At 38.4% G+C, this 23,222-nt stretch overlaps 1 protein-coding gene and 1 long non-coding RNA gene across 3 annotated transcripts; both read left to right on the top strand.

Annotated features, from left to right (window-relative positions):
- The first annotated feature begins 309 nt into the window (after positions 1–309).
- On the top strand, positions 310–13,285 carry LOC115500745. Of its 2 annotated transcripts, none has more exons than XR_004344132.1 (3): positions 310–375; positions 5,043–5,121; positions 13,120–13,285. It is a non-coding gene; the product is annotated as an uncharacterized LOC115500745 (long non-coding RNA). The 2 variants fall into 2 exon arrangements; XR_004344131.1 differs by lacking the exon at positions 13,120–13,285 and adding an exon at positions 5,409–5,468.
- An 854-nt stretch (positions 13,286–14,139) lies between these two features.
- Positions 14,140–15,111, top strand: LOC115511976 (olfactory receptor 11L1-like). Its single transcript, XM_030312606.1, has one exon. The coding sequence runs from the start codon at positions 14,140–14,142 to the stop codon at positions 15,109–15,111; it is 972 nt and encodes a 323-aa protein (XP_030168466.1).
- The last annotated feature ends 8,111 nt before the right edge of the window (positions 15,112–23,222 follow it).

The raw sequence follows: 23,222 nt of genomic DNA, 5'->3' as shown, positions 1-23,222 counted from the left end.
GTTCAGAGGATCAAATGAATTCATAGATACCACACATTCAGGTCACTCTCTGGCAGTAAGTATATTTAATTCAAGAAATAGCAAAATAGCAAAGGGGTGCGCAGGTGGCTCAGTCAGTTGAACATCCAACTCTTAGTTTTATCTCAGGTTGTGATCTCATGGTTTCCTGGGTTCAAACCCCTCATCGTGCTCTGTGCTGGTAGCATAGAGCCTGCTTGAGATTCTGTCTCTCTCTGTCTCTGTCTCTGTCTCTGTCTCTCTCCTCTCTCTCTGCCCCTCCCTCACTAATGCACATTCTTTCTTTCTCAAGGTGAATGAATAAACCTAAAGAAAAAAAGAGAAAAGAAAAGTAGCAACATAAATGGAAGAAGCCTGGTGAGACACTTTAAGCACATTGAAATAAAGAGGGTTTTGTTGTTGTTGTTGTTGTTGTTTTGCAAAAGGTGGGGGGTTCTGTTTTTTTCAATGCTGTATCCCCTGGTACCTTGAAGAGTGATTGGCATATTTGGACACTCAGTAAATACTAATTGAATAAATAATAAATGAATGAACAGAATCAGTACAGTTTATCCTAGAAGATAATGGATGAGGGAATTTCAAAGATGAAAATATTATGTCAAAAGTGAGTTCCAGGGTGCCTGGGTGGCTCAGTCGGCTGGGTCTCTGACTCTTGATTTTGGCTCAGGTTATGATCAAACCCTGAGTCGGGATGAATGTGGAGCCTACTTGAGATTGTCTCTCTCTCTCTCTCTCTCCCTCCTGTGCCCCTCTCCCAGTTGTGCTCTCTCTGTTTCTAAAAATGAATAAAACGAAAAAAATTAAAAAGTGAGTTCTATATTTTTCTAAAGTTTACAAATATTAGTTTGGTTTTTTTTAATTTACATTCCTGAGACTCTCAGTGATGCTAGAAACTTTTGCATTTTATTGGGAGACACAATAAAACAATATATTTGCTCAAATGTATGGATGAATTTGTAACACAGCTCACTTGCGTGTAGATTTCCTGATTCCTAGGAGGCTTAGAGAAGCTTGCTGGCTTCCAGTTTAAGAATCACAGTGGTTTTCAGAAGGGTGAGGCAGAGTAAGTGAATTGATGTCAGATGGCATTTCTTCCCACTGATTCTAGGCTAGCAGCGTTTAAGATCTGTTTTGTCTCCAGACTTGTTAGCCTAGGAATGAGATCTGTGCCTTCATTGCTGTTGGAAAAACACATTCCCTTGTACAGATAAATTGTGGACTGGATTATAATTTGATTTCATTGTAATTAAAATGCTATGTGAAGGGACTCCCTGAGCACTGTCTTATTTAATAGGGTTGGTCTAACTTAAATTTGTATTTTCTCATGATCTTTCTTCTAAGGTGAATAAAACACCTCTGTGTGTTGATACAACCATATTTTGGTGAGCTCCTCTCTTACTTTGGGCTCTTTTTCAGGTTGCATAGCTCCAAATGCCCTCCCCCAAACCTCACTAATATTCCTTCTCTAATTCTCTCCATTTGTGTCCTGCCATCTCTAACAATATGGGGTCCTCCACCTTTTTAGTATTCCTCCCTAATCACCTTTCCTAACTTCTTAAGCATAAAAGAAGGCTCTCTCAGGCATCCATATTTTCTCCCCCAGCTTGAGTTCTATGTCCTTTCACCAGGACTCTCAGCCCTCCCTGGCCATACCATTTGCCTCAGCTCTGGGGATCCACTATCTCCTGGACCCAAGCTCATCCTACTCCACAGGAAAAAAAAAAAAGTGCAAACCTCAAAAGCAACAGCCACTGACACAGCACATTACTTCCTGTTTGTGGCTTTTAAAAGGATCTTGGTTGGTTTTCATTCAGCAGTTACACCCTGCATTTTTGTGGTTCCTTTTTCCCCAGAGACTACATTGGTGGGTCATTGAGCTAACATTTTCAAATGTCTTCTATGGACACAGCCTCAGTTTTCCTAGTTAGGTAAGAGGCACCTGCATCCAGTGTGCCTCCGTGTTTTCATGGAAGGAATCCAAAAAGAAAAGTTGAAGTAGAGAAGTTTCCTCATGACTATAAGGGAGAACCAAGGGTACAGTGGGCAAATGCCACCGCTTGGCCAGTTTCACACACACATGAGCTCTGTCTGTGCTTGTTGACAGATAAAGAGTTATGTAGTAATGTTATATATATTTTTGTTAATGTTTATTACTTTTATTTTTGAGAGAGAGAGAGAGAGAGAGTAGTGAGCAGGGGAGGGGCAGAGAAAGGGAGACAGAGGATCCAAATCAGGGTCTGTTGCAGGGTTCGAACCCATGAACTATGAGATCATGACCTGAGCTGAATTCAGATGCTTAACAGACTGAGCCAGCCCCAGTAAATTTATATTTAAAAAGTGACTTACATTATAATTTTCTTGTAATTAATTTGATGTATTGAAGGACAAAAATGTATCCTGTTCATATTTTTATTCCAAAGTCCCTTCACTCTGGGTTTGCCCAGAGTAAGGGCCCCATGTAGTTTCTGGAATAAAATAACAAATACAATGTCCCAGGTGAGATATGCAGTCTTTCTCTGAAAGAAATGTTGTAAACCCCATCCATATATTTGGAGATATCTGAGATGGGAACACATGCAGGGAGTGGAAGCAGACCCTGTCTTAACTGTTCTTCTACGTCTAATGTTTCATGATGATGCTAGTGTCCTCTGCAGGCCTGTGCAGATATGACACTCCTCCTCCGTAGATGGGGTTAGGAACGTGGAGCCAGGTATTGGGATCAAATGCACAGCTAATTAAGAGGGCACCTGCGTGGCTCAGTCGGTAAAGCACCTGACTGTTGATTTGGGCTCAGGTCATGATCTCTCACGGTTCATGAGTTCAAGCCCTGCATCAGACTCTGCACTGACAGTGTGGAGCCTGTCTCTGTCTCTGTCTCTTTTTTAAAAATAAATAAACATTAAAAAAATTAAGAGGAAGAACTCAGAGTTACATCCAGCTATAAGAGAGAACTGGCACATGGCCAAAATAACAAGGTGATGGCACATGTTACCAGGTGTTTGTAGGATGGACAAGCAGGACAACCAGAATGAAGGTACCATGTATGTGTATGCATGTGGAGAAAGGGGTCTGAAAAAGTTCATAAAGTAACTACTACTGGAACACAGTGTCCAGGAAGACCTGGAACTGTCAGCTTGCCTCTGTACTTCTGGTGGAATCAGGCCAGAATAAACACAAGTGCAAAATCCAGGGAGGTATGAAGCAACATTGGGTGTCTTGGAACTTCCTGTGGTTTGATGTGGCTCCTGTTCAGACTGGGACTGAGGCAAGACCAGCTGATGACCAGTGTTGCATGCTATGCAAATATGTTTAGATTTTTATTTGTGGGTAATGGTTACTGATGACAGATTTATACCCAGCCCTCGCTGTTGTCTTTTTTAGTGGTTTGGGTGTCGAAGCCCTATGGGTCACTGTGAATTAGTACTGATGACAGATTTATGCCCAGCCCCTGCTGTTGTCTTTCCTAGTGGTTTGGGTATTGGAGCCCTATGGGTCACTGTGAATTAGAGGCTTTGCCTGTCCTCAGGGATGCTCCAGTGTGGCTGGAGACACGGGGGGAAATGGTACACATATGTTTCTCCAAAATTGTAGAGGCAGCCTGGACTCAATTGTATGTATATAGATTCCATTAATCTGTATCCAATAGACCTTCTAGACCTCTCTGGCCACACCAAGCAAGGCCCATGAAAGACTCTTCAATGAGTGCAATGTTATCCCAACCCCTTAGTCTATCTCCATTCTACATGAGAAAAGGCACTGAGGCATTTTCTCATTTATATGTAGATTTTCACACACTCACAATTAATGGTCTAGTATGGAATCCAGTGTTTCATATAATGCTATTGTTCTAAATCATTTTGTTACAAACATATGCATTGTCACTTAGCACTCACATGATATGCCCTATGCTAAGAATGCCTGAATTTAAGAGTCTTCTACAAACCCATTATAGCATAAGGGGAAAAAATGAGACATAAAAGAGATTTTTTTCCAGCTTCCTATAAGATTTAAAAGAGAAAAGAACATAGTTTTAATTAGTGGCAGGGTGAGAGAGAAATCAGGAAGAATTCATGGTGATATTTGAAGAGGGTTTCCCAAGAGTGGAAATAGCAGGACACAAAGCACTTAATTTAAAAAAAAAAAATTACCAAGTTTAGCCTCATTTTTTTAAAAAATAAGTGAACGTTTTCTGAAAGTATAAGTAAAGAAGTGTAATGTTCATATGAAACCTTTCATGAACTGAAATAGCATTAAAAAAAAAAAAACTTACACAGAAACATTTTTGAAGATTCCCAGACCCACAAAATAATCTTAGGCTTGTCTGATAGGGATGCATCTTGCTGACAAACTCACAAAACTAAATAGAGATAAAGCACAGAGGCTCACAAAGTTCAAAGCTATGGTGGCTTGATGCTGAGTATAGTTCCTGGGGAAGGAGCTTGGTGGGGCCACTCTTGTGCACAGGGTGCATGCTACCTCTGTAATGGCTCCCTAAAAAACAAACAATGAATGTGATTTTTGCTTTTCACCATTTTTTGTAAAAGTGAAAATCCTCCTCAGATTTCTTTTGGTTAGCAAAAGCAGATGTATGTCTCTCATAAAAGCCAAATGTAGAAATTCACACTTTGAAAAAGCAGGGAATACCTGTAATATCCGGTTTGGGCCTCTTAAAAGTAAAATTAAAAAAAAAATCAGAAACAATTGTAAAGTAGTTTCTCTGAAAAGCAGATCTTCCTAGATGAGTGTCTTGGTATCAGCCCCAGGGGCTATGTCTGCACACTCTTCCTAGTTCCCTGAGGAGGGCTTTTTTAACCACCCATCCCCTCAGATGCCACCTCACCACTTCTGTGGTAGAAATTCTTTTTACTGCAGGTATAAGTTTCTTCCTCATTTTTGTCTCTGGGTAGCTCCTGCATTAGCCAGCAGGATAACAAACCTTCTATCATTAGTATAATGAGCATTTACTCATTTCCTTTAGTATCCTTTGAGCTTGATTCCACTAATATTGCTGGTACAATTCTCAGAATTGCCCTAAGAGCAGAACATTACTATGGATTTGAAGCTGAAATAGATCTGCATTCAAATATTGGTGCTCTGACCCTGGTGAGTGGCATTTTGTTATGCAAATACCCCTCTGGTGACCCTGGTGAGTTATGCAAACCTCTCTGACTGTCTTTGTGGGTGAAATGGGTCCTTACACAAGCCTTATATGGGTTTTTGTGCTTGGAGGGCCTGGCATCTAATACACACTCAACAAGTCTTGTCTAAAACCCTCACTCCCCAGTCATATAATGCACCTGAGAGAAAGTAAGGAAAGTGAAAATCTTTGGGGACATAATCTGTTCAGTTCCATGCAGAGGTAATTGTTCTGAATTTCCTTGTCTCTATAGTCTGTTCAACATGGAGATGTTCAGAAGCCAACGTTTTCTTCATCATTATGTGCTGGAAGGTTTATCAAGATAATAACACATTATCTGCTTATTTTAAAACATGGCTGTCTTGGGGCGCCTGGGTGGCTCGGTCGGTTAAGCATCCGACTTCGGCTCAGGTCATGATCTCACGGTCCGTGAGTTCGAGCCCCGCGTCGGGCTCTGTGCTGACAGCTCAGAGCCTGGAGCCTGTTTCAGATTCTGTGTCTCCCTCTCTCTCTGCCCCTCCCCTGTTCATGCTCTGTCTCTCTCTGTCTCAAAAATAGATAAACGTTAAAAAAAATTAAAAAAAAAAACATGGCTGTCTTGAAAAGAATAATTATTGACATCTGTACTGGCTTTTGGCTGGTTGCTTCAATTATTTCATCAGCTTTTTTCAGTTACTTGAATCTAGAGAGTAGCTGTAAATTATTAAAAAAACACATTGCCCAAGTTTGTCCTTGGATATTAGGGATTTCTAAAAAATACAACATCGTCAATCACTGTATTGCAAATATAGCACAAAGCATCCCTTATATCCATAATGGACTAACCACATTATATGAATATGTACAGAATGCAACAAGCAATGAGATATGATGTTTGGATAATTCTCATTGTTATTTTACAAAAAAAAAGTTAAACAGATTTGAAAATAACTCTGTAAATAATTTAAATTGATGGACTGAGAATTCTGTCTCCATCCTTCATTCTTCAAGCCCCTATAAAAGATAAACAATGTTACGGGATTAGAATGGGATTTTAGGGAGGTGGTGACTCCACTTTGGAAATAAAGGTCTGTGATGAATGCATTCTGGAAAATCCCCCTCATTTGTGTAGTTCTACAAAGGCAGTATCATACTGATAAAGTTGAATTTAGATGTTGTCAGAAAACTATGCCCCTAATTTAATTAAAAAAAAAACTTTTGTCTATGATATCATAGACTCACATTTTTCAAAACACTTGGATATCTATTCTCTCTATTCAATAATTGTTTCCCTGTATAATACCTAGGCAAGTGATGATATTTCCTGAGTTTGAACAATATCAATCCTGAGTTTTAGAATGTCCTTGTTTTTATTGAATGAAAATATATTTTGCTAAAGGCACTATCTGTTAATGGCATCTCTACTTTTAAGATGAAATAGTCATTTTAACTTCTCTTATAAAACTATTTAATATCTCCTATAAAATCATCCATGTTTATATTCTTCAAATCAGATGAGATACTCCCACTTCTTTTTCATTCCATAATTGTAAAACCTCACAACTTTCACCATTGAGCACGTACCATATTGTCTAGGAGTTTCTCAAGAATACCCTCAAAAGTAAAGGCAGTGGGTCCCAGGAAGGCTGCAAATGAAGCTGTCTGTCTCCATGGTTAAATGTGAGTTGTCTATTGATTTACACATACTTGCCTCTCCTTCCTTATTTTGTAAACAAGTATATTTCATAAGACAAGTCTCTATCACTCTATACCTAGAGAAGCAAGAAAGAACTCTGTTCCAACATGGCCTCTATATCCAGACATTCTAGTTGGGATTTATGGTTTCGTACTGTCCTTAAGCTCAGTTACCTTGATTGAATCACTTATTTCTAGGCCTTAGCTTTCTTACTTGTAGATTGGTGCCCAATATGTAGACCTATTGTTAATGTGAGATGAAGTAATACATATAAAGCACCATGACTCAAATTAAACAAATGGTCAAGAAATATTGGTTCTATTATATAATAAAAGAATGGTTATTTTTCATTTTACATTGAAATTACGTTGTTAATACAATGGGATATTATCAATTTTTTTCATTTGAAAGGATTTCTGAAATATTTGAAAGGATTTTTAGTAACATTTGGTTAGTTCTAAGCATCCATTTTTATCTATATCTGTATGAATATATATTGGTTACTATTTAATATCTATAATTTTCACATAATCCTTCATATCAAAGTGATAATTACTGAATTTCAAATTTCTCTGTGCGTTGATAAACAAATCAATCATATGCCAATGAAAAAAAACTCTAAAATATCAACTTTACTGGGAAATATAAAAGAGGAATTTTAAAATGTTATTCTGGATGAAAATTTGAATATTTAAAATTATCTGTAAATTTGTTTTGATGTGATACATAGAAATGGATATTTATTTTTAAGGCAACAATATTGTTAATTAATATGCAATAAACTTTAGTTAAAATAAGCTTATAATTTTTGAAATAAGAAATCAATAACAGAATTCTTCCTGCACTATGAAATAAAATACAGAGCAAATGGCCATCATAAACATTTGTTAGGATAGATTGTGTATTGCACTATCAGAAGCCATGATGCTTCTGGGAAATAAAAGCTACTGGATAGAATACCCAAGATAACTGAGGGCCAGCAGTAGTGAGGGAAAGATGACCCAGTGAAGGAGAGACACAGAAAGAGACCTCAAAAATTAAGTTATTGGGGTGCCTGGGTGGCTCAATTGGTTGTCTGACTTCAGCTGTGGTCATGATCTCATGGTTCCTGAGCTCAAGCCCTGCATCCGCGGCTCTGTGCTGACAGCTCAGAGCCCGGAGCCTGCTTCAGATTTTGTGGCTCCCTCTCTCTCTGCTCCTCTTCCTCTCGTGGTCTGTCTCTCTCTCAAAAATAAATAAAACATTAAAAAAATTAAATTAAGTTCTTAAGGTACACATTTGTAGGTTTCTAAGTGTTTATGACATTAATATCATTTGAAACCTACAAATGTAACCATAGCTTGCAATTTATATATTTAATGATATGTTTTTAATTCTCATTATCCACCTTAGTCATAGAGGCGATGTCTATCCACCTGTGCTCTAATATCTTCTCTTGCCAGAGAAGAGACACCCACGCTGTCACAACATGCTTAAATGATAGAAAGAAGCTTCCTGGTGCCCCCTATCTCCCATGGTTCGCTCTCACTAGGCAGCCAGGCTGATTTGTGAAGCCTGACACTTTCTGGTAGTAGGTATATATATATATATATATATATATATACACACACACACATATATATATGTATACACACACATATATATATATATATACGTATATTGCTCATGTTCCATGCGCCCTCTGGCTGGCTGTCCCTCATGCATTGGCAATGATGATCTTTGTAGGAATGGACACTCTTCCATCTCCATGAGTAGAGCTGTGGCTGAGGTGTATAGATAAAAGTACTAGAGAAAACTGTCAAAGTATATATCTGCTTTGAAGACTCTATCATGTCTTTTTTCTTTTTTCTGCAAACATACAGGAATTAAAAATCTGGATTTGAGATTAGATATGAAAAGCCCAGGGGTGACTGGGTGGCTGAGTGTGTTAAGCGTCCTACTTGTGACCTTGGCTCAGGTCTTGATCCTCAAGGTTGTAGGTTTGAGTCCTGCATTGGGCTCCATACTGTGCATGGAGCTTACTTAAGAAAGGCAGGGGATGGGGGGGATATGAAAAACCCACCTCATGTAAGACTATGTCATTTATAAATGGTGCTTAACTTTGTTTTCCCAAATTTAATATAAAACAGCTATTATGGAAATTAGTTGTAAAAGTAGTGTCAAAAATGCCAAGATATACAGACTATATAAAATTAGCTATAAAAACAACCAGGATATAGGCTATACAGTACTGACCCAACTGTATTACCCATATGTAGAACACACACACACACACACACACACACACACACAAAGTTTGGAAGGTAAGACATCAGGTAGATAACTCTGGAAGACAGTACTATAAAGACAACCCCCAAGTAACTTGGATATTCTTGCTAATATTTTATTACCTGTGTGCACCATAGCTTCTGATAGTATGGTATACAACACATCCGAAGGAGCATCCCAAGGCCATTTGCTATGCATTTTATTTCACCACAGTTTCTCATTTAAAATTATTTTTACTGTAATTTACTACATATTAAGAAAGATGTTGACTTAAAAATAAACATCCATATATGTGCATCACACCAAAATAAATTTACTGATACTTTTGTCTACATCTTTCTATTTCCAAGTTTTCTGAAAACTATACACATGAATCATATTATTTAAAAAAAGTTATATTGGGGCACCTGGGTGGCTCATTCAGTTGAGCATCCAACTTATGCTTAGGTCATGATCTCACAGTTCATGAGTTCTAGCCCTGCATGGGGCTCTGTGCTGACTGCTGGGACCCTGGAGCCTGCTTCAGATTCTGTCCCCTTTTCTCTCTGCCCCTCCCCCACTTGCGCTCTCTCTCTCCTCTCAAAAATAAATATTAAAACAAATTAAAAATTAAAAATATATATTAATTAAATAACATATCAATGCATCAGATTATAATGCCTTTCATACACTTGGATTTATGTGTGTGTGTGTGTGTGTGTGTGTGTTTTGCTTGTTGTTGTTTTATTTTAGTTTTTGTTTAGTGTTTTTTTTTACTTTGTATGACTTTATATTTTTTATTAATTTATTTAAATTCAAGTTAGGCAACATACAGTATACTATTGGCTTCAGGAGTAGAATTCAGCGATTCATCACTTACATATAAAACCCAGTGCTCATCCCAACAAGTACCCTCCTTAATACCCATTAACCATTTAACCCATCCCCCACCAACCTCCCCTCCAAGAACCCTCTCAGATTGTTCTCTGTATTTGAGTCTTTTATGACTTACCTCCCTCTCTGTTTTTATCTTATTTTTCCTTCCCTTCCCCTGTTTTCATCTGTTGTGTTTCTTAAATTCCACACACAAGTGAAATCATATAATATCTGTCTTTCTCTGACTTATTTCGCTTAGCATGATACACTCTAGTTACACCCACATTGTTGCAAATGGCAAGATGTCATTCTTTTTGATCACCAACTCATATTCCATTGTATATATTTGGCACATCTTCTGTTTGGTTTTGTTTTTAGTCTTGCTATGCCACAGGCAGGTTGAGAACCTTTTCCGTTCCAATTCCATCTTCCAAAACCCAAACTAAGACAACCTCTCAGACAAACTTAGATACTGCATATTTTTGTTGTTGTTAAACTGACAGAGTCACATTTAGATTAAGCTTGGGTACTGACTGCTTTTGTTGCATGAATTAATTAAATTTCAATCATAAATTATGTTTTTGCTTTTTATTTAGATGTAATTGCAATTAAAATATGATGGCAAAATGCCACTTAACAAAAAGTGACTGTCAAATGTCCAATTCTCAGGATAGGTGATTCACCATTTGCCTGCTTGCAATATTTTAGCAAAGAATTCTTGTTTGATTCAATTTTTGAGACAAATTCTAATTAAAAAAAAAACTCCAAAAGAATGTAAAAATTCATCTATCCTGAATGTATTATAGATATCCAAGCCTCAGTGGGCAGAGTTGAATCTCAGAAGATTCATTCCATTGTTTACTAACTTGATCAACAAATTACAGAAAAATATCTGGGGACCAGGATTCTCAGAAGGGTCAGGTCCCCAAGATACCCAGTTATTGAGAGGAAAAGCCTGCTTCACCCAGCATCAAACCCCAGCAGAGGACATGGCAAATTCCAACTTGCAGGAGGAAAGCCCAAATTTGGGTATGAGGAAGGCAAGGCAGGTTGTGGAGCAGTGGCACATTAGGGCTCTCCATGTTGGGAAGAAAGACAGGTAAGGGAGGTTCATGTAGACAGGCACAAAGGTTTTCAGATGGAAATCAACATGGTATATATTTTAGTGTCACGTGACATAAACGCTATTGTAGTGTTTGCTTTGGTTGTTGATGTTGAATTCTAAAATTATAGACTTCAATAAATTATTCCTCACTACCAAGGCAGTTGGAGCCTTTGCTGATGTAAAAACTAAGTAAATGATTTTACCTCAATTGCCTAGCATATAAATCTGTAGTAACAGAAAGTAATCAAGAAAGAATTCTTAGGGAGTCAAAGGCCATTTAGTTGGTCCTAGGCAAGATTGCAATAATAACATTTTTAAAATTATTTTTTAATGTTTATTTATTTTTGAAAGAGAGAGAGTGTGAGCAGGGGACAGGCAGAGAAAGAGGGAGACTCAGAATCCAAAGCAGGCTCCAAGCTATGAGCTGAGCTGTCAGCACAGAGCCTGGTGTGAGGATCAAACTCATAAGCTGTGAGATCATGACTTGAGCAGAAGTCAGATGCTTAACTGACTGAGCCACTCAGGCGCTCCACAACAATAACATTTTTTAATGTTTATTTTCATATAATTTCAAAAAGAGCTACAGAATTACATCTAAGCTTATACTGGCTGCTAAAGTGGACTCAGCATTTTGGGAGGCAGACCTTTTCATTTTGATTTGTTTTATTTTATATTTTTAAATATTTTTTTTTACTTCAGTATAATTAAGGTACTTCTAGCATTTGAATCTTGAATTGATGTCCTAAGCTCCCAGAATGGCTTAGAGAAGGTGTCATGGAATTGGTGATATCTGAGCAGACTGAAAGGATATAAGCCACTTAGAAATATACAGGTATAATGTCCCAAAAAACTGAATGTGTTGAATAGAAAGGGAGTCAAGACTTATGCTATTTGGGTCACCTAGGTGGCTCAGTCAGTTGAGCATCACACTCTTGATTTGGTCTCAGGTCATGATCCCAGTCATGAGATTGAGCCCTGTGTTGGGTTCTGCACTTAGTGTGCAGCCTGATTGGTATTCTCTCTCTCCCTCTGCCCTCTCCCTGGTTCATGCTCTCTAAAAAAAAAAAAAAAAAAAAAAAAAAAAAAAAAAAAAAAAAAAAAAAACCATGTTGTTTGAACAATACTGAGGGAGCTGGAATTCTGGAAGCAGAATAGGAAAAAGTATACAAAGAGATTGCAGAGGAGATGGGAGGAGACAACAAGTAGAGTCTCATACACTGTGAAGTCTTTGGCTTTTCTTTCTTAGGCTTTAAGTAATCACATATTATATAGTTCAAGATGTATAAGACACATCCAATATTATATCCCTGATAACAAGGGCATAGATTTTGTTACAGTATCATTTTCATTCTATATGAATTTTTCCTGGTCAAATGAAGATAATCATCCTAAAGATTTTGCTCAAGTATGTAAGGAGGAAACAGAAGACAGCAAAACTAGTAAACTAAAACAACACTGAATTGACAGAACAATTGGTTCCTGATGCGTGGATAAATCGATTGGCCACGTTATTTTATTCACTTGTCAGGAATGATTCACAGGACCGTATGCTCCCATGACACTCTGGAGGCTGAGTGCCACTGTTGGCTTTGAGCGGAGGAGTGACACACTCTGCACTGTGTTTCAAAGTCTCATTCTGGCTGCTTTATTGAGAATTTCCTGAACCAGGGCAGATGGATACAGAGGGCTGTAAGGAGACTATTAAAGAATCCAGGTGAGAAGAAGTGGCCCTCTTATTTGGAGTAAGTCATAGGAAACAGACACAGAGGAACAAAAGGAGGTTAGGGAATTTAGTGGTCTGAGCATTTGGATATTCCCATTGGAGGATTTTAGTGTTCTCTTCAGAACTTTGCCAAAGGCATAGATAGACAAGGAAGTTTTGAAAGTTCGAAAAGAGAAAAACACATATGAAATAGTCACTGAGGAGAATGGAAGAGTAAATAGATGCAGGAAGTGTGCACTCATTGTTCCATGGCACTAGAGACAAACTGGAGTTATTGGTTATGAATTTTGAAATAGCAACATTATATGCTGTCTCTCATTTCCTTTATTGCATGGAAGCTCATGTATGGCAGGTGGATGTTGCCTTTAACCAGGACTAGCTCTGACAATGAAGAAAAGGAAAGTAAAGAAAAGTGACACCTTAAATGGATATAACAAAGAGTTATTACAGTGGCTGAGCATTGTATCCACCTGGGCAAGAAAGGACAACAGTGGACATACAGGTTAGCTCAGCACAAAGCTTTACACGCACGTGCACACACACACACACACACATGCACGTGCACACAGAGAGACAGAGAGAGACAGAGAGAGCAAAGCATCCATAAATACTCTTTGTGAGGAGAATGGATAAATTTCCCCAAGATGTCATAGGAGATATGCTTTGTCTGACTTCTTTATCAGACAAAACCCATAGGTGAGAAAAGAAAACCATTGCTTCCATATGTACCTGCTTTAAAAAAATGTTGTTGTTGCTATTCTTAGTTTCCAAGTTTGATGTCCATCAGAGATTTTTTTCATTTTGTTTTGTTATTGTAGTTTTATTATTATTGTTATTATTTTTTTTTAATCTTTGGACCAGAGACTTCTAAATTTCAGAAAACACATTGGGGCGCCTGGGTGGCGCAGTCGGTTAAGCGTCCGACTTCAGCCAGGTCACGATCTCGCGGTCCGGGAGTTCGAGCCCCGCATCAGGCTCTGGGCGGATGGCTCGGAGCCTGGAGCCTGTTTCCGATTCTGTGTCTCCCTCTCTCTCTGCCCCTCCCCCGTTCATGCTCTGTCTCTCTCTGTCCCAAAAATAAATAAAAATGTTGAAAAAAAATTTTTTAATTTCAGAAAACACAATGCATGGAATTTGCTGAGGTTCTTTCCAAGATCTAACATCCACATTCAGCCTGTGATATGAAAAATATTTTTGCATAAAATCAAGATGAAATTATGCATTTTTCCCAACAAAGTGTTGTATATAAAGTTCTGAACTACTTTTAATCGTCTCTGAAGCTCTAAACATCAATAGCTGCAAATATTTGCATGATTTGTGTAAAGTGGTTTTCGAAAATATTTTCCCTTCCACAGGTAATGAAGCCTCTAAATGTGTCCAGTGTCACTGAGTTTCAGCTTTTAGGATTCCAGAACCTTCTTGAATGGCAGACACTACTCTTTGCCATCTTCTTGTTCATCTACTTTCTCACAGTAACAGGGAATGTTGTCATTATTACAGTGGTGAGCCAGGACCAGCGACTCCGCTTGCCTATGTACATATTTCTCAAACACCTCTCCTTTCTGGAGATCTGCTATACATTCACTATTGTGCCCCTTCTCCTAGCCAACCTGTTCTCCCATGGACAAGTCATCTCCTTCTCCACCTGTATGACACAGCTTTACTTCTTTGTGTTCTTTGGAGCTACTGAGTGTTTTCTTCTGGCCATGATGGCCTATGACCGATATCTGGCCATCTACAGCCCACTCCACTACTCTTCCCTGATGAGTCCTGAGATCTGCACCAAGTTAGTGGCAATCTCCTGGTTGACAGGTGTTGGCACAGGGCTTCTGCCCTGCCTAATGATTTCCAAGTTGGATTTCTGTGGGCCTAACCAGATCAATCATTTCTTCTGTGACCTCCCTCCCCTCATGCAGCTCTCATGTTCCAGTGTGTATATCACCAGGATGGTCATCTTTATTCTGTCAATTGCAGTGTTGTGCATTTGCTTTTTTCTCACACTTGTATCCTATGTTTTCATTGTGTCCATCATATTGAGAATTCCTTCAGGCTCTGGCCGGATGAAGACCTTTTCCACATGTGGCTCCCATTTGGCTGTTGTCACTATCTACTATGGCACCATGATCTCCATGTATGTTCGCCCCAATGACCACCTGTCACCTGAAATCAACAAGATTATTTCTGTCTTCTACACTGTGGTCACCCCACTTCTGAACCCTATTATCTACAGCTTGAGGAATCAAGAATTCAAAGAGGCTGTTAGAAAACTCATGAGAAAAAAGTGTGATATCTATGGAGGAAAAGTGAAGGGCAGTTTCTTTATTAGGTAAGGAAAATTAGCACAGAACATGCCATAGATTAAGTTTGGGAATACATGAGTGAAAGGTTCAGAGACTTCAAACTTGAATGTCACCCTTGGCACTATGTTAAATTCAACAAGCCATAATGAAAGTGTTTTCATGGCCCCTTGCCAACAACTGCTCAGAAAATAAATTGCCTCTATCAAATCATTTTGGGGGGAATTTTGTCCTTTGACATGTTCTTTCATCTTCTTTTTTTTTTAACGTTTATTTATTTTTGAGACAGAGAGAGACAGAGCATGAACGGGGGACGGTCAGAGAGAGGGAGACACAGAATCTGAAACAGGCTCCAGGCTCTGAGCTGTCAGCACAGAGCCTGATGCGGGGCTCGAACTCACAGACCGCGAGATCATGACCTGAGCTGAAGCCGGCCGCTTAACCGACTGAGCCACCCAGGCGCCCCTGTTCTTTCATCTTCTAATGAGAATCTAATTGTATAGTTCCAGGACATGATGATTTCAAACATTACTTTCAGATTGTTCAGTAATATTCCTCATGAATGCAGCATGTTATACATCTTTTAAGCATTTTTAGGAGATTGGCCTTATAAATTCAGTTCCTGGTGCTATTGGTGCTTCTTAAATATTTGTGGAATGGGACTTGTGGGTGGTTCAGTGGGTTATGCATCTGACTCTTGATTTCAGCTCAGGTCTTTATCTCAGGGTCATGAGTTAAAGCCCCACATTCAGCCTGCACCTATTTAATAAAACATATTTATTGGAATAAATGAATGAAGGTATATAATGATCATTGACTTAAATCATCTCCTAGTGAAAGAACAAAGAAAGAATTTTGAAGTGCCAAAGATTTATCTACAGTAACTTAGACTTTACATATTTTTTGTGTTTAATAAAATTCTATGAAAGGAAGGAAGGAAGGGAAGGAGGAAGACAGAGGGAGGGAGGCATAGGTGGAGGCAGAGAGACAGGTGGAGAGGGGAGGACGAGAGAAAGACAAAACAAAGAGAGACAGAGAGAGAAGGAAGAAAGAAACAAAGAGACAAAGGAAGCAAGCGTACAAGCAAGCAGGGAGAGAGGGAAAAAAAGGAAGGAAAGGGAAAGGAAAAGAAGGGAAGAGAGGTCAATGTTTCTTTTTTGTTTGTTTATTCATTTTGAGAGTTGGGGAGGGGAAGAGAGAGAGAGAAAGGGAAAGATAATCCCAGGTAGGCTGTGTACTGTCACCACAGAGCCTGACGGGGGTGGGAGGGCTCCATCTCCAGAACTGTGAGATCATGACCTGATCTGAAATCAAGAGTCAGATGCTTAATCCACTGAGAAACCCAGGTGCCCCCAAAATTTCTTTTATTCATCCAATATTTAGAAGACCTCTAGTAATCCTGCCTACTATTTCATTCATTAATTCCACAAATATGTTCAAGGACTCTATCTAGCCAATCCCCTGCTTCAGCCTGAATTCCCCTGGGACATAATGGTAAAGAAATGGCCAAGGAAGGTTTTGCCTTAGTGGAGCCTTTACTTTTGAAGGAGAGAGAGATGTAATGACTTATAAAAGGAATAATTGACTTATAACTATTTGTGATGTTTGCTGTGAAACAAAGTGGAAGATAATGCATCTACAAGGAACAATAAGGTCTGAATCAACATAGAGGGTTAGGAGAACTTTCTAAGTTTATATTGTACTTTAACCTACACTTTAAGGGTGAGGAGAAAAGAATGGAAGTAGTAGCTCAGGCAGAGAGCGTGGTATGAATGTCAGGAGAAGAAGCCTGCAGACTTGAGGATGGAAGGAGATAAGTTTGTAGAGAAAGGCAAGAGCTAGTCCCTGTAGGTCATTAAAAGCCCTATTAGGGTTTTTGGATTTTACACCAAGAAAATGATTATCAAAGGGTATCAAATAGGATATGACATTATATATTTTACATTTGCAAATCTCAATGCTATTTAGAGAAAGGAGTGAAAGAAATCAAGAATTGTTGGAGCCATAGCAGTAGTCCACATGAGAGAGGAGCTTGGCTTGATTTTAGGTTTGATTATGCAACTCGGCACAGGAAAATCCTCCCAGATGGTGAGGTTAAGAGTGAAAATTCTGGACTCATTCACTAATTTCCTTGCAGTGGGGCTATTTTGAGGTCCCTTCACAGATTCATATGTTCCACATCTACCCCCAAGCTTTAAGAGTAAGTGTACTTTGACCCTTTAATCATGAAATTTCTTCTCACCGCATGTTTTTCATTCTTTTCACCCTCTTTCTTCCAGCCTTCATTTCTTCTTCTCCCAGAATTTGACCTGTGAGGACTGTTGTTAGTCGTTATCAGATCCAACTGTTTCAAATGTTGAATAAAAGGAAAAGGAGGCATTGGAATCTGAGATAGAACAGGAAATGGGTGATATAGGAAGGGAATTATCATTGTTCTGGGCTTTTGGATGGAATATCAAGAAACAAACAAATATCTTACCTTTCAGATGTTCATCACTGATCAATATATTATGTGCCTTATATTTAAGCAGACTTCTGTTATCTAGCCAAAAGCTTCTTCTAATTTTAAACTTGATAGGTACATAGCTCTGTGTATGTCTTTCCAAAAGATTATTGACCATATATGAGAGATTTCAAAACTTGATGCCAAGTGGACGTTTGGATGCCTGAAACTGGAGCTCAGAGGAGTAGCCTGAATGAAAGCCAAAATTTGGAGGTTTTTTTAAAAACATATAGATCATATTTGAAAATGATAGAGCATGGAGGAATTGCAAATCACAAATTTTAAGTGGAGTAGAAGTACCTAAAGGTGAACCAAGAAGGAACAGCCATAGAGATGGAAAGATATTTGTAAGGTGGCTGTGTAGACTCTTCTAAGGGAAGAAAATGTTTTGGAAGGAGGAGGTGGTGAGCATAGAAGGTAAGGATTAAGAGGTTACATGGAAGTTCCCAACTCAGAAGTTGCTGTTGTTCCTGGAAATGGAAGCTTCTTTTCACTGGGAGTAGATTGCAAGGAAAGGAAAGCAATTGTGTGTATGCAAACAATTACCCTGAGAAATGAAACTATGAAAGACTGAGATAAAAGTGTCTATATTGGAGGGATCACTGCATTTTTGCAAGATGTAAGATTTTAACATCTGAGTAGGTTTAAACACTTCTAGTAAGAATGCATTAGTGAGCAAAAGTTTGAAGAATGGGCATACAGGTAATGACTGACAGTCCAAAGTTGAAAAGAGAACGATTTGAGGCAAATGTTATTCAAATCAACATTCAATAGGAAAACAAAAATATTTACTGTGAAAGGCTGAAGGGAGTGGATATTGCAATCTGATGGGCATTCAAAGAAATAGTTGGGACTTGTACACACTCTCACCTGAGGACTTACATGGTTGTGTTTCTGAGATAAGGTCAACTGCTCTCCTTTAGGTTTGAAGAAAGTGGCAATGGCATTCCAAATTCATTATTTTTAATTTTTTTATGTTTATTAACTTTGAAAGACAGAGAGAGACAGAACATAAGCAGGTGTGGGGTGGAGAGAGAGGGGGACACAGAATCTGAAGCAGGCTCCAAGCTGTCAGCACAAAGCCTGACGCGTGGCTCGAACTCACCAACTGTGAGATCATGACCTGAGCCAAAGTCGGACGTTCAACTGACTGAGCCACCCAGGCGCCCCACCAAATTCATTTTTTTAATGGAATTGATAGGTGTCTGAAGACAGGTGAAATTGGGTGCAAAAGGAGTGCCTGGTTGAAATAGGATAACACTGATATATTGTGAAACTAAGCTGCTGGTCTTGCCCACAGCTTTAAGACCACTCAGCTGTCAGGTGGTATCTCATCATGGTTTTGATTTGTATTTCCCTGATGATAAGTTATGCTGAGCATCTGTCCATGTGTCTGTGGGCCATCTGATGTCTCCTTTGGAAAAGTGTTTATTCATGTCTTCTACCCATTTATTAACTGATGAAGGGATAAAGAAGATGTGATATATATATATATATATATATATATATATATATATGTATATATATACATATGTATAGATGTATATGTATATATATATGTATATATATGTATATATGTATATATATATATACATACACACACAGTGATCAAAAATAATGAAATATTGCATTCTCAACAACATGGATGGAACTAGAGTGTATCGTGCTAAGTGAAATAAGTCAGTCAGAGAATTACAACTACATGATTTCACTCATATGCAGAATTTGAGAAACTCAACGCATGAATGTAAGGGAAGGTAAGGAAAGATAAGATAAAAACAGAGATGGAGGCAAACCATAAGAGAGTCTTAAATACACAGAACAAAAGGAGGGTTGCTAGAGGTGGGTGGGTGGGTGGGTGGGCTAAATGGGTGATGGGTATTAAGGAGATCACTTGTTGGGATGAGCACTGGGTATTATAGGTAAGAGATGGATCACTGGCTTCTACTCCTGAAACCAATATTGCACTATGTGTTGACTAACTTGAATTTAAATAAATTAATTTTTTTTAAAAAAGACCACTCAGCTGTTAGTGCTCAGGCTCATACAGTGAAAGACAGGGTTCATTTTGGGTTGAGACTTAGGTCTGTGGATAGAGTTGGGAATAAACGCAAGGACAGAATGCACTTTTGAGTCTCAGACTGTTAAGAAGACAAATCAACATATAGTAGGGAAGTGAAGTAAACAATGACTAAAATTCCAGAGTTAAAAAAAAAGCAGGGTTATTTTATAGAACTGTGTTGTTTATTATAGGACTATTTGTGCTATATGGATTGAAAGGAAGAGACACATGAAAGTTTAGTGGCTTAAAATAATAATTTAAGATAAGATTTAGTTTTAGGTGACAACAAAGCCAAAAGTATGGCTATAAGAATAAGTGAGAGAAATTGGATCATGAGAAGAAAGATGGATTGGGCACATGGCTGGGGACAAGAATTCCAGCAGGAAGAAAAACTATGGTTCTTGTAGTCAGTAGTTTATCATATAGTCAGTACTTGAGGGAGTAGTCAGTAGTTTAGTAAATCATTTCAATGAGGGGGGAATTTATTCAATATCTTTTTATCATGAAACTTAAAATATGTATATACATATATGTGTGTATATGTATCTATCTATCTATCTGTGTGTGTGTCTGTATTTATTTTATTTTTGGGAGAGAGAGAGAGAGATTGAACAAGGGATGGACAGAAAGGGAGGGTGATAGAGTATCCAAAGGGGTCCCACACTGACAGCAGTGAGCCATGAGACCACAACCTGAGCCAAAGTCAAACGCTTAACCAACTAAGCCACTCAGGTGCCTCAAATGTGTTAACAGGGAGAGAAATATCCCAAGGACAAGGAGTTTACCATGTCCACAGACTGACCCTGAAAAACAGAGAAAGGGAAAAGTTTAGCAGTTCCAGTTAAGAAAATTAGTGTTTGGTTTCCATTCAGGCAAGGAGGTGGATAAGATTCATGAAATGATAGCTGAAAGAGACATGAGTTCCAAAGGCAGGGCTTCACTGTGGTGAATCTCGGGCTCTCAGTTTTCTGAGACATTTCGTGATGTGAACCCATCACCATTCTCTAAAGGCTGGCATATTCCAGCCTTGCATGGAATATGCCAGGTGGAACATGTCAGAGTCTGCATCTTTGATGGAAGTACATTTAACATGTTTTAAATTAAACACAATTTGATTCTCAGTTTCTTTTAAGAGGGACTCTAGGCCATTGTGTTGTGGCATTAAAAGAGCCAATGTTACATGTGTTGTTGATTATTTACTTTTTTTCTATGTTGTTCAAAAACTATGATACACTGAAGGGTAATATGCTTGAAGGAATCATCTCAGAAATTAGAAATGTTTTTGTTATAGCATGGGCCAGGAAAACTACATGGAGCTGTTAATGAAGTTCATCCCTGATAACTGCAAATAAATTTCTGTAATTAAACATTTTACCAATAGAAACAAACAATATATCATTTTCCTAATTGTTGTTTAATCAGGTGGTTGATTGTCACAGACTTTGAATCAGGAGTTCTCTCTTGTCCAGCAAGAGAGTGGACAGAGAATTGAATATGAGAGAGGCTAATGTCTGGGAGGAGGCAAAAGCCCTGAACAGCGGTTTAATCTCTGTATTTATTGAGCTCACAAGATATTAGCCACGTGGTAAACATGAAGAAAACAAGATCTTACACGTGTGGATGTGGAGAAAACAATCAGACAGTAATCTTTAACTTGTATGTGTAAGAAGCAAAGGGTCTGGGGGGCAAGTGGAGTTTATGATCAAAGTACAATAGTATTTTGGCGTTAAAGGGAAAGTAATTTCCTGCAGGTGATAGAACAAGTTACTCGTGATTCCATCACAATATCTTGCTAGCTAACCTTAGGCACTTTCACCCTGTGGTGGCGGTTTTCTTCCTTAAGCTTTTTTCTAACTCATTTACATAAGTAGAACCTATTTCCACACAGTTGATCTTTCTATTAAATGTACAAAATAAAAAAAATAACATTCAGTATGATGTAGACATCAATTTTTGTTAAATATACCATTTTACCAACACTATAATGATTTTAAAGAACATTGAAATTGACATTCAATTGTTTCTATCTCTAGCAAACACAGAACTAAAAGTGATTTTGACCCCCAATGGCTCCAGCTAGACCTTGACCCATGTCTTTTTTTTTTAACATTTACTTATTTTTGAAAGACAGAGAGAGGCAGAGCATGAGCAGGGGAGGGGGAGAGAGAGAGGGAGATACAGAATCCAAAGCAGGCTCCAGGCTCTTAGCTGTTTGTTAGCACAGAGCCTGATGCAGGGCTCAAACTCATTAACTGAGAGACCATGAACTGAGCTGAAGTTGAACGCTCAACCAACTGAGCCACCCAGGAGCCCCTATCCTGACCCATTTCTATGTGATAATGTGACTTATATGTTTTCTTTAAGATTAATTACCCCTGAATCTGTCTTTTGAAAACAAGGATTATGACTGTATCTCTGGTTTTAACTCATCATCCTACTCACAACAGGTAGAAAATGAATGGACACAGATGTAGGACCAGACAGAAGTAAGAGAGACAAGTTACTGTTGACCCCATACCAGCCCACAGTGTCTTTTGATTGACCCATTGTCCTATAACATCTGTCATATCTGTCAATGGAGTTGGGCTGATTAGATTATCATTTCATTTAGTGCATAGTATTAACAATGAATACTTATTACACAACATAGTGGTCAAAAGGACATGTGAATTAGATATTCATTTCTTCAAATTCTAGCTCTTCCACACATGGGGAGCATGACATGTCATATACCATTTAATCAATGTCACCTTTAGGTAACTCAGATTTTAAAACAAGGAAAATAATATTCACCCCATAATAGTTTTCTATGTAAATTCCTTCATGGAGATCTGCATATATTACATTATCTATTGTAATATTGGATTGTCTGTGGAGTGGATATATTGATATTCAATACAGGTTCCCAATTAAGGCCACAATACCTACCTGCTGATGATGACTCACACCCGCATTTTCTATGGGATGTACACTGGGCAGCTGAATCTGATTTTATGCCCCTTTCAGGGGAATTCTGTAGCCACTGACTAGATACAAAGACCTTTCCTTTTCCCCCAGTTTTCCATGGCATGCCCAGGGCCTCAGGTATAGCCATACTGTGGGGAAGCTTCACCCTTGTCCTATGCCTGCCTCCCTCACTTGCTACGGATGTATCTCCTAACAGGGATTCCAACCATCCTAATGCCCCAGGTACTCACTCAATACCTACCTTTAAGAAGCCATGTTAAAAGCAGAGCATAGTGATACATATATCAATTTCAGTTGATGTGAAACAAGGAGGGAATGGAAGGAGGTCACAACACATAGGACTTCACACAATGTGGGAAGATAGTTTTGCTACCATAACATAATACTCATGCAATCACATTCATATTGTAATCTCAAAACTGGGTTCACATCTTGGTGGCCATCAAGCCAAAAGACATAATCAAGCCTAAGAATGGAAAATGAAGGATTGTACTTTCAAAAGATAAGGAAAACACCTGGGATATTTCGCAAAGCACTATCTCCATGAACAACAAAATCAGATTTTTTTTTTCAAGTTTATTTATTTATTTTGAGAGAGAAAGAGAGAGAATC

Source organism: Lynx canadensis, chromosome A1, assembly GCF_007474595.2.
Source record: "Lynx canadensis isolate LIC74 chromosome A1, mLynCan4.pri.v2, whole genome shotgun sequence".
Lineage (NCBI taxonomy): Eukaryota > Metazoa > Chordata > Mammalia > Carnivora > Felidae > Lynx > Lynx canadensis.
The sequence above is the reverse complement of the archived record's forward strand: the minus strand, read 5'-3'. Positions and strand labels throughout refer to the sequence as shown.